Source organism: Harpia harpyja, chromosome Z (genome assembly GCF_026419915.1).
Source record: "Harpia harpyja isolate bHarHar1 chromosome Z, bHarHar1 primary haplotype, whole genome shotgun sequence".
Lineage (NCBI taxonomy): Eukaryota > Metazoa > Chordata > Aves > Accipitriformes > Accipitridae > Harpia > Harpia harpyja.
In genome coordinates, this window is record NC_068969.1 from 8,154,423 (window position 1) to 8,170,641 (window position 16,219).

General features: G+C 56.7%; 1 protein-coding gene across 2 annotated transcripts; it reads right to left on the reverse strand.

Annotated features, from left to right (window-relative positions):
- Positions 1-16: 16 nt before the first annotated feature.
- Positions 17-14,358, reverse strand: BAP1 (BRCA1 associated protein 1). Of its 2 annotated transcripts, none has more exons than XM_052776701.1 (17): positions 14,234-14,358; positions 10,396-10,425; positions 10,241-10,295; positions 9,371-9,503; positions 8,859-8,978; positions 8,313-8,374; positions 8,087-8,229; positions 7,127-7,205; positions 6,244-6,367; positions 5,816-5,933; positions 5,237-5,424; positions 4,755-4,888; positions 3,662-4,134; positions 3,430-3,536; positions 2,535-2,627; positions 1,920-1,992; positions 17-1,597 (listed from the first exon to the last, which is right to left on the reverse strand). In XM_052776701.1, exons 1-17 carry the CDS (start codon positions 14,268-14,270, stop codon positions 1,464-1,466), a joined length of 2,103 nt encoding a protein of 700 aa, XP_052632661.1. In that variant the 5' UTR covers positions 14,271-14,358; the 3' UTR covers positions 17-1,463. The 2 variants fall into 2 exon arrangements, with proteins under 2 accessions (XP_052632661.1, XP_052632660.1); XM_052776700.1 differs by having other exon boundaries at positions 3,376-3,536.
- Between the last annotated feature and the right edge of the window lie 1,861 nt (positions 14,359-16,219).

Genomic DNA, 16,219 nt, shown 5'->3' on the forward strand with positions numbered 1-16,219 from the left:
ACACCTCTCCCTTGGCTGGCTGTTACAGGATAGCTTTATTCCTTCAGACAGATCCATTATTTACAGCACTTGATATTAGACACAGCAAGAGACAGGATTTTCTTCCCTTCACAAATACCAGAAGAACAGTTTCATTCCCTAGTCAACATCTGTACAAATTTGCACATTTGCAAAATTCAGTCCTCTCCTGTGGCAGCTCCCCTAGGCCCAGCTGTGCCTCAGGACACCTCTGAGAGAGGTGCTGACCTCTGGCTTCTGAGACTTCTGCTGGGACAGGCAGAAGACCATGAGGCGACAGGCGAGAGGCAGGCCAGGCCCGTGTGCTCCGGCAGGAAACAGGCTGCTGTCCGCACCAGCAAGCTCTGGGCAGGAGGAGCAGCTTTGGGCTCCCTCCACTGCTTCTGCCTGCCACTGCCATCCCCATCCCACCTTGAGCATTACAGCAACCACTCGCCTCCCCCCACGCTGAAAGGCTTCACCAAGGGCACCAAGTGACTCCACATCCAGCGTCCACCCCGGCGCCATACCCAGCAGCACCGAGGCCACCCTGTGAACTTGGTCTGTTCATAATTCACGGGGTTTCTCTGAGGACTGGGCCTGGAGCAACCCTGTGTGACCCACAGGCACTGCCAGGGCCACAGAGCTGGTCCCTAGGAGAGCAGCCATGGCAGCAGGGCCACACGCCACCCCCCAGCACCACCACAGAGGGCTGGGCACAAGGCCCAGCTCCAGGGACGAGCCCACCCATCCTCCCCCAGCAACAGGGCTGCCAAGGCCCACCGGGGAGCCTGGCTGTGCTGGCAAGGGGTATTGCCATCCCCAGGGCAGGGCAAGGCAGGACCTGCCTGGCCACGCATCGGCCAGCTCTGGGAACTGGGCAGTGCCGCAGGGGGTGGGTGCAGGAGAACGGGCTCTGCCCAGGAGCCACCTCGCTCAGCAACGGCCAAAGCGTGGGTCGAAACCAAAAATAAGTTTGGGGAACGGAGGGAGAGGGATAGAAAACACAGACACAAAGGTCCTGGGGAAGCGCAGATCTGAAGGCCTGGACGCAGAACACAAGCCCCAGCCAGCTGTGGCCAGCACAGCCTCGCGTCAGCGTCGCCGGCGTTCCCGCAACGCCAGACCTGCCACCAGCCGGGTGGGCTCTTCCCCTCCTGCTGCAGTCCTCAGCCATGGCGCCGAGACACAGGCCCACGGTATCTGGGCACTGCCGTGGCACAGTCAGGCAGCTGGGCACTCCGGCTTGCCTTCTGCTGCAGCTGCAGGGAATCCCCTCAAGACGTGTTCCCGCTTTTCACAACTTGGGCTCAGAGGAAAACCCGATTTCATTGTCCCCAGGCTCCACCTCAGCTGAGGGCTCGTCACCATGGTCCCTCTTCCTTGGGCAAAGGGTAACATAGATCCAAGTGCCACCGCCCAAAGCCACAAAGCCCAGCTGCTGCTTCTCAGTCTTGACTCCCAGGCTACTGACGCTTGGCTTTATATGGGCGGGAGCGTTTCCGGCGGTCTGGCTTCCTCTGCTTGTGGAGACGGCCGATGCTGACTCCCTGCCGCCTGCGGACGGAGATGTTCTGCTCCACGAGGCTTGCCAGCATGCCTGCAGGGGGAGAGGCAGACAGACATGCCCCGTGCTGGAGTGCTGGTATGCTGGTATTGCCCGTGCCAGAGCGCAGCCCTGCCTGTCTCACCCAAAACCCATCAGTGGGCTCCTCCTGGGGCTATAAAATCAGAAGGACACAGCGGAGACGAGTGGCTCCCCAGACTGAGCGCTACCTCGTGCCCCAGGCCTGGCAGAAACAGAGAGCAGGGCAGGGTGAGCTTCCCAGGCTCCCAGCAGCTGCTCTGCCATGCTCAGCACGGCTCCCCCAGCTGAATCTGAACACCACGCTCCGTCCCCTTGGCCCCACAGCACAGCTCACCTTCCTGGGCCAGCATGGAGATGAAGGTACAGATGAACTCGTCGTAGTTGTGGGTTCTCCTCTGGTCATCGATCTACAAAGAGATGACAAATCCACAAATAATCCACAAATGGGTGGCAGGGAGAAAGGAGAGCTCAAGGCTAACAGGGCAAAGAACCGGCATGCCAGGCACAGCTCGCAGGCCAAGGAGACTGGAGCAGGAAGGAACCCACCTCCCAGGCCAGTGCACAGCTGGGACTATCTCCATCCCAGTTCAGATGCCAGCATTCTCCACAAAGGGCAGCTGGGAAGAGGCAAGGGTGGGCAGGGGAGGAATCCTGCCAGGCCTTGGGCAGAGACGCCCCCCTTCCTCCTGTCAGTGCTGACGTTCAGCTGTGGCCCAGCTGCAGCACTCCATCACCCTCCTCAAGCTAGTCAGTGCTACCCAGGGGCTTCTGTCTGTCCTGGCGGGAGCTCTGCTCCATAGGAATGTTGGCAACGGGAAAGGGACCCCAAATGCTCCTCATTGCCATTCTCAACTGAACCACTCTCCCTCCACTTTGACATAAAGATACCCCAGACAGAAGCCTTCGAGGCGCTAAATCAGCAACGCAAACAAGCCACCGACAAACACACCTTGAATTTCTTCCTCTTCTCCACCTCTTCCTTCAGGCAGGCCTCATAGTTTGCAATCTCTGCCTCCACGCACTTCAGCAGTGCCAGCAGCTCCTGCCAGGATCAAGCAGAGCAAATGTGAGCAGACGGACCCCTGCCCCACAACCCAGGAGCCAGTGGGGCGAGCTGGTGGGTGTTCCTCTCTGCGCTGGGAAAGGGAGGATTCATCAAAGCCAAAAACACTTGCTGGGGAGGGGCGGGGGGGGGGGGGGGGGGGGGGCGGGGAAGTTCATTGTAGGGAATTTCTGAGTCAGAGGATGATCAATCAGCCAGCACTACGGCCAGCCCCAGGCACATGTACCTGGTTCTCTGGGACAGGGGGAAGTGTTGCGTGCATGCCTGAGAAACACCCCAGGGCCTGGTTCTTCTCAATAACAAAATTTGAAGACTTCCCTTTTGAGTAAAACAGTTTCTAGCAAACTCTCCTCCAGGGAGCCCTCGAAGTGCTTGTGCTGCCTGAGCCTGGTCCTGTCTTTGGCTGGAGGGCACAGACAGGCAGTAAAGTTACCAGCAGGCTGGGATTTGGGGGTGCAGGGTCCCACCAGCCTCTGGCCCAAAGGAGAGAACAGCACGCTGAACGTCTCTGCCACGGGAGACGGCGGCTCTGCCCACTGCCAAGGCAAATGTCCCCGAGATGACGCAAGGTGCAAAACCTGCACTGCCCAGTGCCTCAAGGCACGGCTGCGGCGACACGCGAGCGGGACAGCGTGCACATGCGGTTCGGTCACTGCCAGCGCTGCTGCGTCTCTGGGTGAGCGCAGGGAGCTCCACGTTCCCAGGGCTGTCGCAGCACAAAACTCACCTTGGGAGAATACTTTTCCCCCCCAGGGTGATCACTGGTCCTGCCAAGTCCCACCTTCTCTTTGCTGTCACTGGCCTCACTGCCCTCCTTCTCGTCCAGTTTGATTGCAACCGGGGCCTCTTCACCGGGTTTGATGGAAGGGGGGGAGCTTTTCCCCCCATCTGTGCACAGGGGAAAGAAGCGTTAGGAGCCATCGCAAAGGATCGGTATCCACTCCCAAAATCAAAGGACACTGTCTCATCACTGCAGGGAAGATGCCACCCCCCAAAAGCTGGCAGGCACCTACCTGCAACAGCCAGTGGGCAGAACACGCCATCCTCCGTGAGGTGCAGCAGCCCGGTGCTGATAACGGGCCCCAGGTCCCTGACAGCCCGGTTGTAGCGCATGCAGTCGACACGCAGCAGGCTGTCCTCCTCACCGAAGAGCACCTTGGAGATGTGGGAGGTGACGGGGCTGGAGGGGCGGGTGGGGTTGGCCGAGCGGATGGGAGAGCGCAGCGGGGAGTTGAAGGCGCTGCCAATCTCGGAGGCGGTGTCCGTGCTCTCGTTGCTGGGGGTGGGAGAGGGCTGGGAGTGGGTGACCACAGCCACGGCGGCGCCCCCGCCGCTCGTCTTGATGGACAGAGGAATGGAAAGATCCTTTTGAGATTCCTTCAGCTTCTCAGCCAGGACGTTGATGGTGTTGGGCTGGAGGACGGAGAGCTGGCCATCCGCAGCCCCTGCCACATGCTCTTGCTTTACCTGCCCTTTCCTTTTGTACCTGCCCAGGAAGACAGCAGGGAAGGTGAGTAGCTGGTGGAAGGAGGTGGGGGCCCAGCACAGGCGCTGTCAGCTCCGCACTCAGCACTCCAGGCTGTCTGCTGGGATGAAGCAAGACTTGAAACATTCCTAGGTCACCCCCACTGCCACCAGCTTCTCTGGCAGCACCCAACCCCACTGAATCACTCAGCTGCAGGTACCCCTACGCAGCTGGGGAGCACAGGGTGCTGTGTACCCCTGCTCTTCTTCCAGAAGCCCCAAAAGCAGCCTCACTGTGACCCCACCTTCCTGACCTTCACACCAGTCCAAGCACACCAACACTGTCACCAGGAGCTGTCCTGGCAATCGGCACTGGGGAGCTGAGGTTCCCCAAAGCCTGCTGCCAATACACAGTTATACTCAGGGCAGCCAAAACTCTGGGTTGATTGTGAAGAGCTACAGAAGAGCTTCACAAAATCCAGCGAGTCAACAGTAAAATAGCAGAAGAGAACAGCCCTAACTGCACACACAGGTGCAGGCTCTAACACAGCTAACAGCGCCCAGGAAAGAGATCTGGGAGTCACCACTGGCAGTTCTACAAACATCGGCTCCCTGCCCTCCACCCTCAGCTCAAGACATCACCTGATGGCCGAGTTGGTGTTACGAACTTCCTCCTCATCATCATCATCATAGTCATCCTCATCGTCCGAGTACTGCTGGTGCTGCCGGACTGGGACTCGGCTGCGACCCACTCCTGCCGCAAGGTCTTCCTCCTCCTGCAAAACACCGTTGCTGATGGGCTGCTGGCAGCAGGGCAAGGAGGAAGAGCCCAGCAGACACCTCCTCTGTCCAGCTGAGCACCGGGGCTTGCCCCTTTTGAGAGGAGACAGGGGAATCTTCCATATGCTTCCTCAGTTGACCCATATTAATGCTAACCTCTTTTGCCAGGTCAGTCTTTATTTACCATCTCACCTTCCAGCCTGGGTTAGTGCAAGGGTAGGCAGGCTGCAAGGCAGGGGAAGGGCTTACACCGGCTGACAGCCATAGTCCCACAGAGGTGAGGGACTGGAAGCAAAAAGCTCAGCTCGAGTCAGGCGTGCTGCTGGCCTGGAGCTCCAGCCTACCTGCATGGGGGATTTGGCGTAGTTGTGATTATCCAGGAAGGCTGGCAACCTCTGCACGATGGGGTTGGGGTTTGCTGGAGGTGCCCCGTTGATACTGCTCGCTGACGTCTTTGCCACCGGTTTGGATTTGTTGGGTGGGCTCTGCGTGGCTGCAGGGTGGCCCTGGCTGGCAGGCTCGTCGGTGCCGTCTGCCGTACAAGCACAGCACAGCCTTTCATAACCAGCACCGTCACTTTTTACTCAATGGCCTCTGCCACCCCCTGCCCACCCCATGTAGCAGAAGAGCTCCACCAGTCCATCCCACCCACTTCCCATTCCACTTCCAGCTGTCGCCAGTGTCCCCAAGCTTAAGTCCTCCTATATTCAAGCTCCGCGTCACTCCCAACACTTCTCCCAGGCACAGAGGCATCTACCACACCCCAGCACAGCACACATGGAGCTGGGCTTGGAGAAAAGAAAGTGGAGCTGACTATGAAACTGCCTCAAGATCCAGGACAGCCAGCTGTTGTCACTAGCCTGTGCTTGCCCCACAGCACGCCAGGCTGGCTGGCTGGCAACACCACTGGTACGGGGTTCTACCTGGATGGGTGCTCTCTGGAGTCACGGTCTTGCTGCTGGGCGGCTTTGCCTCTTCAGGAGGCTGAGACTCCTGAGACTTCTGCGTCTGGATCAGCTCAGGCTGAGTTACTCGGATAAGCTTGAAGGCAAATGACAGAAAGTGAGTGCTGGAGTGGGGTGACCCAAACCACATCCCTCCCATTTGAGCACTGCAGAACTCGTGAGGGTGAGCCAACTGCCGAACACCCATGTGCACAATCAACTGACAATGCCATGGATAACCTCCCAGGTGAGCAGCAAAAGGCCAAGCAGCAAGGCTGGTTATCTCCTCTTCCCAAGGCCGAAAAAAACCCCCAAAATCCAGGGCCCCACAGCACAGGGAGATGCCCTGGAAACAGAGCCTATTCCCACCCCAGGCTCACACTCCTTCAGGGCTTGGGCTGTCCTACCTGCTGCAAGGCCTCCAGCACAGTCTGGCGGTTCATCTTCAGGATGTGCAGTTTGGACTCGTACTTCATCCTCCGATCAGGCACCACCGCCATCAGGTTGAAGCGGATGTCGTGGTACGGCTCCCTGCAGGCACAGCAGACGTCAGCCGCGAGCTGGCGGTGGAAAGCCCGTCCCCCAGCAAGCACAGTTAGCAGGCTGGCAGCCATGCCCTGCACACCTCCTGCGGGCTCTTCCCAGGCAGCGCCTCCCCAGCCCTGGCATTTAACACCAACACACAGGAGGCTTTTCCCCCCCAAACCAAGTCAACCTCACACTGGCTGAAGAAGCAGAGCAAGGTTGCTTCAGCCACAACACAAAACACCCTTCACAGAGTCACAGGTTGGTTGAGGTGGGAAGGGACCTGTGGAGGTCACCTGCTCCAACCCCCCTGTTCCAGCAGGGTCACCCAGAGCTGGTTCCCTAGGACAACATCCAGATGTCTTTTGAGAATCTCCAAGGATGAAGACTCCACAACCTCTCTGGGCAACCTGTGCCAGCGCTTGGTCACCCTCACACCCAAGCATCCAAGAGGCCCAACTCAGGACCAGAAGCACCATTCCTTCTCCTATGGACTCGAGCTAACAGGGACCTAATCTGGCCACTCTTATCCTGTGCAGCCATTTGCAAGGACTCTGCATCGCACAGAGAGTGCAGCTTCTCTGCATGCTCTGAAGGCAGGCAAATTGCAAGCAAGAGAAGGCAAGGAAGCAGTGCACCTGCACCTCTCCCCCGGCAACATTCTTCACCTCCACTTCCACAACTTCTCGCACAGAGACCACAGTAGAAATAATCCAGGGAAAAACAGCGAGGGGCCAGTGCTTGCACCATGGCCTGGGACATTACCCTGCAGTGGCCAGGCCGATGCGCTCCATGATTACTCTCCTGGCTTTGTCCGTCCATTCCTCGTCGTCAGCCCACGGCCCTGTGATAACGAGACACAGCTGGACTTAGCAAAGCAGGCCAAGGCTCCTGCTTCAGACTCACAGAACGGATCCTGCCATCCCCACGACAGGCAATCTCATGGCTCCCTTACATACCAGGTAGCAAGTCAAGAAGGGGCCCAGGAGGCAGAAGGACCACACTGTCAGCCCATACGTGGCACCCCCTGCCTCTGCCTTCCGAATGGAAAACGTGAGCTATCTGCAGGGCAGAAAGGTGAATTTTGAACCCCACAGACCACAAGTGATGCACAGGCTTGGGCTCACAAAATCCAAAGAAATCCCAGCTCCTGCTGGAATCCACCTGCCGCTGGTGCCATGCTTAAGTAAGCCAGGTACATGAACAGAGTACCTTGCCAAAGGGCCTGACAGACAGAAGCAAAGTCTAAATAAGTGATAAATAAGCAATAAATAACTGTCTGAAAGACAGAACTGAGTGGTCAAGTTGTAAGAGAAGGGAGTAACCTGAGCAGCCTGCTGGGATCTGCATCGGGACCTTATGCCTCAACACACAGTGGTTATTTGGCACAAGGAGAGGGTAAGGAGGAGGCAAATTCTGCTTGTGGTACCGAGTTATTGCAAAGCTGCAGAAGGACCTCGTGACCCTGGGCAACTGGGGAGGAAAATGGCAAGGCTGGAAAAAGCAATGCAATGCATTTAGAAATAACTGCCTTCTAGAAACAGTTCCCCAGTGCATAGGCTCCAAAATGAGCTATCAAAACTCAGAACAATTCTGGGATCCATTGGAGTGATTCTCCACAAACATCAGCTAACGCTTAGTGGCAATGAAAAATAATACATACATTTGGACATACGAGGGTGTCTATTCAACTGTGTCAACAGGTAGGGACAGGCGGGTTCTTACCATGGTCAATGGGATAGACCTTCAGCCCATCCAGCTCAAACAGCCGTCCCTTGATGGGGACATAACTGACAAAATGAAAAGCCTCCATGGTTCGCACAGCGCTGATACCATTCTGTTTTTCCGGCAAGTGCCGTGGCTCCGGCCTGCGAGGGCAAGAGAGGCGAGAGGTCACTGGAGAGTCTGCCTCCTCCAGGGGAAGTGAGCTGCAAGAGACCCCCTCACTCACCTGGCATGGCTGTTATGGGCCTTGGCGAGCTCTGGAGCGTTGCCAATGGCATAGCCTTTACTCTGCAGCGAAGAGCAAGAGAGGTAAACAACTGAGAAGTGACAGGAGACAAACAAAATGTTTCACCCACCGGCTCCCCACTCCCTCCCTCCATCCATACACAGGACTGGGAGAGCAACTTTCAGGCACACCCTCTGCTCTGCTCAGTTTTAGGTAAAACCTGAGATGAAAAAACCACACAATTCCTGCTACAGAAATTACAGTTAGAGAGAAACACAGACTTTAAGATGGGTCTGAAGGTAAGAGAGAGAGGACTTTTGATCACAGACTTAGAGAATGCACCTGGGATAGGGAGTAACACGACAGAAGGCTCAGAGCTGAGCAAGGCAAAGTAGGAAGATGAGAGAGAAGAAGCAATACTGATACAGCGTGCAGCCACGAAGGGCTGTAAAGAAGCCAGCTCGTTAGAGCATCATCCTGAGAGGGGAGCGAGAGGCAGATTCACATGCACCACAAGTGCACAGCCCTACAGACCCCTGCCCCTACCTCAGGGCTAAATCCTTTGGTGAAATCCTTCATGCGGCTCAACGTAGGGCCCAGGTCGACATTGTTGCAGTTCAGGAGGACACTCAGCAGGGCATGGGTGGCACAGGAATTGGGGATCAGCTGGAGGGGGATACAAGGACCATCTTAACCAGCAGGAACAAGGCAATCCTTCAACAACCCCTCAGAGGCGACAATAATCAACTGAAAAGTACTGACACAAGAACCACTTGTGAGAGCAGCGACTTGACCTCGGCTCTCAAAGGAAGGGAGGAGGTCAGTCTCGTTTAGCAAGCCACACCATGCCCTCATGAGCATCTGCTCACAGCGCAGGCCACAGACAGGCTCACAGCCCTCACTGGACTCCCTCCAACCTGGAGCTCAGGGCAGAGACTCCCAGGAAAGAGAAGGTGCCCTCAGGACCAGCAAGAGCAGTGCAGCCTCTCAGTACCATGTTGCTTCCCTGAGGTGTCACATGAGACAACCCCCCCTCTTTCACCTCACCTCCAGCCTACCTGGTGAGCAAAGAACATGTTATTAACGATGTCATCGTCGATCACCGACGTCTCATCCACCAGGGTAGAGACCTTCCGGCGCGATCTGCGCTCCTCAATCCACTTGAACAGGAAGATGAACCCATACACAGGGCTGCGGAGAGAAGTCAGCAGCTGCATCGTTTTGGATGGACCACACCAGGGGGGCTGCTCTGCCCAGCACCAGAAACCTTCTGTTTCAAACCACAGGCAGAGCAAAGACAGAGAGGAAAACCAGAACCACCAGCCCCATCTTTCTGGAAGTGACCATCCCTGCCACAAGTCCCCCCAGCCCCACATTACCAAGGATACTCTCCTGCGCTGATGCTCTGGGCTCAGACAACAATCAGGCTTGAAACCTTGGGATTTGACAGGTCTTAAGAGGCTCAAGACAGAGAAGCGGGAGCTGAAGTTCACCTCTGGACACTGACCAACCTGTAGAATAGTGCCTGACCACCAAACAACCCCTCCTAATACATGTTGTATTTGTTTTCAAGAGGAGTTCAGACAACGGCTTTTAAGAAAGAGACAGCCTCAAAGTCATTTCAAAGCACTGAGGCAGGGAGAAAGCCCATACTGTGAGCACGCTGGTTGGCACTGCACCTCTCCATGGGGAAAAGGAGATGAATCTCTTGAAGTTATGTTCCCCACCTGCCCCACGAGTTCATTCTCAAGGCACGAGATTGCCCATCTGCCCCAAACCAGATGAAGCACTCCTGGTTGATCACTTACAACGCTGACCTCCATGACCAGAGAGCTCACACGGGCCCTTCTGAGTGCCTGGTGATGAGTTCCCAGGCCCACTGACGCATTCTGCTTAGTAAAACTCATACTTTCAAGCCTGTGACTTACCCTTGGCATTTGCTCTGCAGATCATAAATCTCTTCAACCTGCACTCCCTTGACCCCTGCAAACAAAGGGCAGAAGCTGGTGTAAAGCCTACCAGAAAGGACATGGGGTAATGTCAAGCACGAAACCGACTTCCCAGGAAGGTTTCTTGCACTCACCAAAATCTTCGACCAGGAGTGTGAAGAGACCTGGAAAGGAACAAAACCAACAGATTACTTCTGCCTGAAGAGAGCAGAGAGGAAACCTGCTGCCACCAGCCCACAAAGGTCCCATGTGGTCCCAGGCCAAGGCGCAGCCAGAGAAACCGCTGCAGAGCGGCACTAGGATCATGCTGACTCCCCAGCAGCAGAGCTGTTGAGCCCTGGCTCGCTACAGAGGTGCTCTGGCTCCCTTCATCCCTCCATCCCCATTCATCATCATCTTCCTCAAGAGGACCTGAACCAACCCTCTCCTGTTGGAGCCAGGTGAAGCTGGACCCACCTTCAGCATCCTGACCCGCTGCAGATGACCTGCCAAGAAGTAAATCCCCACCATGAACAGCAGCAGGGAGCACCTAAATGACATGCATGCTTCTAACTGGAGAGAAACATGGCTGAATAGATCACAGGATGTTTTAGAAGATAACTTATGTTCTTGTTAGTGAAAGACAGCCAGTGAAGGGAAAGCCAGCTCACAGCAACAGGGCTGTGGGGAAGTCCGAGGGCCACAAGGCTCGTCTTCATCTCCCTCTCTCCTGGGGGACCAAATCCAAGAGCCTGTCTCCAGTGACTACAAAATTCCCATTACAGAAGGACATAACCAGGAATACAGAGACAATGGCAAAGAGACCAAAGGATTATTAGACATCAGTGACTGAGCAGCAGCTTCCACTACAATGCTGTAGCAAAGGCAGTCAGCCCAATTTTCAGGCAGTCCCCCTGCACATAGAGTTAGCAAGCTCGAGACTGGAATAATAAGTCTGCTTCTTTTGCTCCCATATAAAGGCTGCTGAGAGCCTGGGAGGAAGTCCAGGGAATATCAATAAGAAGGACGCAATCCTGAGAAACATCCCAGTAAGCAACGGATTTAAGGAACTCGATGTAAGTGGCTCAGTCAAGAAGGGAATAGCCCAAGGGGTTTCCACACCAAAGTTAAAATGACTAAAACAGGGAGGAAACTTCTGGGAGCAAAAAGTCTTCATTAATTTAGCAGAAAACATCGTATTTCTTACAAAATTATCAGTGGGAAGAAACACGCTATGCAAGTAACATGCTTCGAACCAGTGACAGCCTCCTTGCCGTGCAACACCGTTATACCAAACCCTGGCACCTCTCTGACAGAGATGGTTTTTCTCAAAATACTTGACACCGTGGAGGGCTGTGTCATACAGGTGACATCTACAGAGGCTTCAGGCAGCGCTGCAGCCTCCCTGCCTTCTTTACAGCAACCCCCTTAGGACAAGCAGTCCTTGCAGACCATAAGGGTCTTCAGATGCTCATTACAGCCATGGTTCTTGTTCCCTCTTTAGATGGCGTCCATTATGGAAGCGGAAGTCACAGCGGTTTACAGGTAGAGTCTCTCAACTGTAAAAGCTTCTGCAAAAGTCAAAAGCCTCACTTGCTCTCCAATTTCAACAGTTACAGTCTACTGACCACAGCAAAACTCACGTGACGTGAGAAGACATGAACCGTATCACAAGCTCTGCCTCGCAGCCAGTGAAGATTTGCATCAGAGCGAGGCCTTGCAAACACAAACAACTATAAATGCTGAAAGCAGCGCTGCTCCCACAGGTACCACCAGAAAGAGAAGACCAAGCAGGACTCCCAAGCTTGCTGTGGCTCAGCCTGGAGCATCCCACATCTCCGCAGCAGCTCTTCAGGACCATGAGTCAGACCAGCAGGGCTGCACCAAAGAAGATGGGAAGTCAGCCGTCGCATGTTTTCCTCCCATCTGATCAACATCGCCAGGGAGTGAGAGAGGATGAAGCCAAACTTCTCTGAGCGCACCGTGAAAAGACAAGAAGTGACAGGAACAAGCTGCAGCAAGAGAAATTCTGACTATGCATCCGGAAAAAAACAATTCTTCGTTGCCAGCATGGTCAGCCCTGGGACCGGGGCTCAGAAATCTCCTTCTTGAACGTATTGAAATTCAACTGGACATGGCCACAAGCAACCTGAACTACCTTTGAAGTTAGCTCTGCTTTGGGCCAAAGACTTCCAGGGGTCCCTTCCAACCACGGTTTTTCTCCGATTCATTTCAGTATTTCATATTACCTCAGCATCCACAAAAGGCATAGTCCTGCTGCTGTGATCAATCCTGGAACACCTGAAACCCCCATTCCAAATTATTTGGGTCAGCTGGAGGAAACGTTCTGGTGTCCACAAGCACATGCAACACTACACCAGCAGCCTGGAGGTTCCCAAGGCTCCCCTCTCTGCCCAGCAGCTGTGACAGACAGCCCAAATCTGGATCTACTGACCCTTCCTGACCAGTAAAGCACCGAGAGCTTTCAGTCCCAAGCCCCATGGTGAGGGCCGGGCAGTTTATGGGGTGTGCTGAAGGCTGAGAGCAGTCCATGGGTCATTCCTAACCGCTGTCCCAGCTCCCACCTCTGCATTCGAACCTCCACACATCCAAAGGAGCACAGCTGCGGCGTGCTGAGAGCCCACCTCTGCCCAGACAGATTATCTTTCAAGCAAATAACCTTCCCTCCCAGGTGCGAGAATCCAAACCATGTCCCGTCTTTGGCATTGTCATGGTGAAGAAGAAGAGGGAGGATGGAAACGATTTTGGCAATTCCCGAGTACCAGTAAAAAGAGGATAAAGAGCAGCAAAACCTTCACTGAGCGCAGGAAGACGAGTATAATGCCAGGGGTCCAATTTCCTCACCCACAGCCTTAAAAATACACCACCACATGCTAAAGACCAGCTCTCAGCCTCCCAGAGGACAACCCCACATCGCACTACAGCAACTCAGAGACATTAAAACAATGCTCAGCCAATGCCCCAGCTGACGCCAGCTTTGGCCCTCAAATCTTCACCCACACAACAAACTCCACCACAGAAACCACCTTCTCCAACATAGCGGGAAGGGGACGCCCGTGACTGTCCTGCTCCCGGCTGCTCAGGTGCCATACCAGGCTTTTCAGCACCTTTCCTGGGCTACGTGGGGGAGAGGGTTTGATCCACCCGCTCAGCTGCAAAGTGATGACAGAATCTGACATGCACAGGACGGAGATGCCACCCTCACATGCTCCTGAGTGACACAGGTTGTCCTCAACTGCCCGTGAAGCTCTGGGGCAATCGCCAGTCAGAGCTGTTTCTGTAGCAAGGGGCACCCCATATGCACGCCTCTCCCTATATTTCAGCACTATTTCAGGGTGTATTTGCAAACAACAGGAATGCTTCATGCTACACCCTTGTGGCATTTCAGATGTGTTCCACAGAGACCCCTGGGTTTATCAGATCACACACACACACAGAGGTGTCTGGGGCACCTCAGACCCCGTGTACAAGAGCTACCAGAGCCCAGGCCCCACTCTGAGCCTTCACAATGCTCCCGCAGCCCTGCTCACCCCATCCCTGCCCTCACCCTGCACCCCTATAACCGGCCTCCTGACATCCCCTTTTCTGTCTGCCCCATAACCTCTCCCTAACCCCCCCACGGGCTATGTCCCATACACAGCAACCCTGCACAGCCCCCCTTCCCCCCAGGACCCACACTACCGCTGCCCCACACACCCCTACACCCTCGCCTACCCTTCTGACCCTCCGCCCGCGCCCCCAGGCACTCCCTTGACCCCCTTAGCAGCTCTCCCTCCCCAGCCCTCGTTCCCGCCACCCCTATCCCCCCTCACCCCCCCACTCTAGGCCTGCGCCCCGTAACCCTGCCTACGCACCCCCCCCAGCTTCACCTATACACCCCCGGCCTGTCCCTCAGAGCCCCTCGGCCCAGGCCCCACCCCCGGCCTGTCCCTCAGAGCCGCCCCCCGCCCCGGTCCCGGCCCCGCCGCTCACCGGGGTCGCTCTCCAGCTCCAGCCAGCCCTTATTCATCTTCCCGCGGGCCGGGCCGCACCGCCATGTCCGGCCCCGCCACCCGCCCCGACTCCGGGCCCCGCCGCCGCCGCCGTCCTCGTCGTCGTCGCCCGCCCCCGTACGTCATCGCCGCGCGACGCCGCGTGACGTCAGCGCGCGCCGCGCCACATAGGTCCCGAGGAGAGGAGGGGGGGTGATGGCGGCGGCGCCACAAAAGTCCCGCGGCGGCGGGGGGAGGCCCGGGAGGGCCCCGGGGGGCCGGAGCCTCTCCCTGCTCCGCCCCGGGGCTTCGTTCTCCGGAATCGGAGGGCAGCCGGCACTGCAGGCCGGGTCTGGGGCTCGGGGCTCGGGACTCGACAGCCTGGGCCGCCCCGTGCGGCCTGTGGTGAGGGGCCTGGGCCTGCGCCTGCGCCTGGGCCTGGGCCTGTCAGCAGGTGCTGGGCCGCCCTGTGTTGAGGCGTGAGGGCTCCCGGTGAGGCTGGAGCCAGCGGTACCGGCCCTGACCCTGCTAGCAGCTCCACTTAGGCCGCCTCGGAGGCTAGAAGGCTCCCAGGGCAAGCAGGCGCCCCTGCGCTGCACTTCCTTAGGAAATAGGCTAAAAATAGGAGTCGGATCCGTGGCTGCGCCTGTCCCCTCACCATGGCTTTGTTCTGAGGCTGCTCCCATGCACGCCCTGTCCCCCAGCGCTCCCCTCGCTCTGTCCTGCCCCGGGGACAGGGCTCGGCCAGCAGCACCGAGGCCCAGGTAGGGCTCGTTCCCCTCATGCAGAGGAGATGGGGGGCAACACCACTGTACCTGCCCACCAAAGTTGTCTCCTTCTGCCCCCCCGCCCCAGGGTGGGTGAGGATGTATTTGTGTTCATTCAGCCCCTGGAAATTTCTAGTGTCGCAGGTTACCTCTGTTGGCTGGTTATCATGAGAGACACGGCTGGAACATGAGCTGTGCAGAGCCCCTGACAAAAGCCCTTCTACTCCAGCCTTACTGATGTAAACCTACTCAGAAGGGCCAGGCTCAGCCACCGCAGAGACTTACGGAGATTTACCAGGAGGGGGAGACCCTTTCAGGGACTGGTTTCTTCTGGTCTTTGTTCCCACTCAGTTTGAAACGTTGCTGGCCCCGGTGTCACCTCCAGCCTCTGCCGCAGCTCACCTCAGGGCCAGGTCCTGCACGCAGCAGAGGCCCCACGACCCCCTCTCGCTGCCGCCCCCGGGATGGGCAGCCCAGCCTCTGCTCTGCTGAGCACAGGGGGTTGCTCAGAGGCAACAGGGCGCAGACGTTTCAGCGGCGTGGCTCATTGCAAGCACTTCAGAGCCGTTAAATCCAGGCCCTGAGGAATCAGACTTCTGTCTCTTATTTCTGGCTTTACAGCCATGTCCATCCTTGTCTCTACTTGCTGCTTATCGTTCTCCTGTGCCCCCCAGTCCTGCAATTAACCAAACCCATGTGCTTGGCTCCAGTCTGGCCTGTAAATCAGTGCTACGGGCTCTGCTCCCCTCCCTGCAGAACGTGTCCCAGCCTGCCAGCCCCACCGCAGCTCTCCCATCCCAGGAGACACCCCGTGCAGGCACCCTGAGTTTGCAGGAGAGGTGGGACAGGCAGCTGGAGAAGAGGGTCGGGACCCACAGGTCATCTCCACAGGCACACCGTGGGACAGGGCAGTGCTGCCGGGGGACTTTGCTCCCATCAAAGGCACCGCGGCTGCAGCACAAACACACACACGCACAGAGGGAGGAGTGATGATATCATCACCTGGCTTTGCGTGAGCTATTTAGGGGGTTTAATTATTATTATTATTATTTTTCTTTCCCGTTCCTCTGCCTCGGAACAATGCCCGTCCCTGCAGGGCCGCGGTTCACACCATTGTGTGGGGCTGCCCTGCCTCAGGAAGGGGGAGATCTTTATCACCCCAGGCTGACCGGGTGAGGCGAGTGAGCTCATGTTGTGCGAGGAAAGCAAGCGAGCACCTT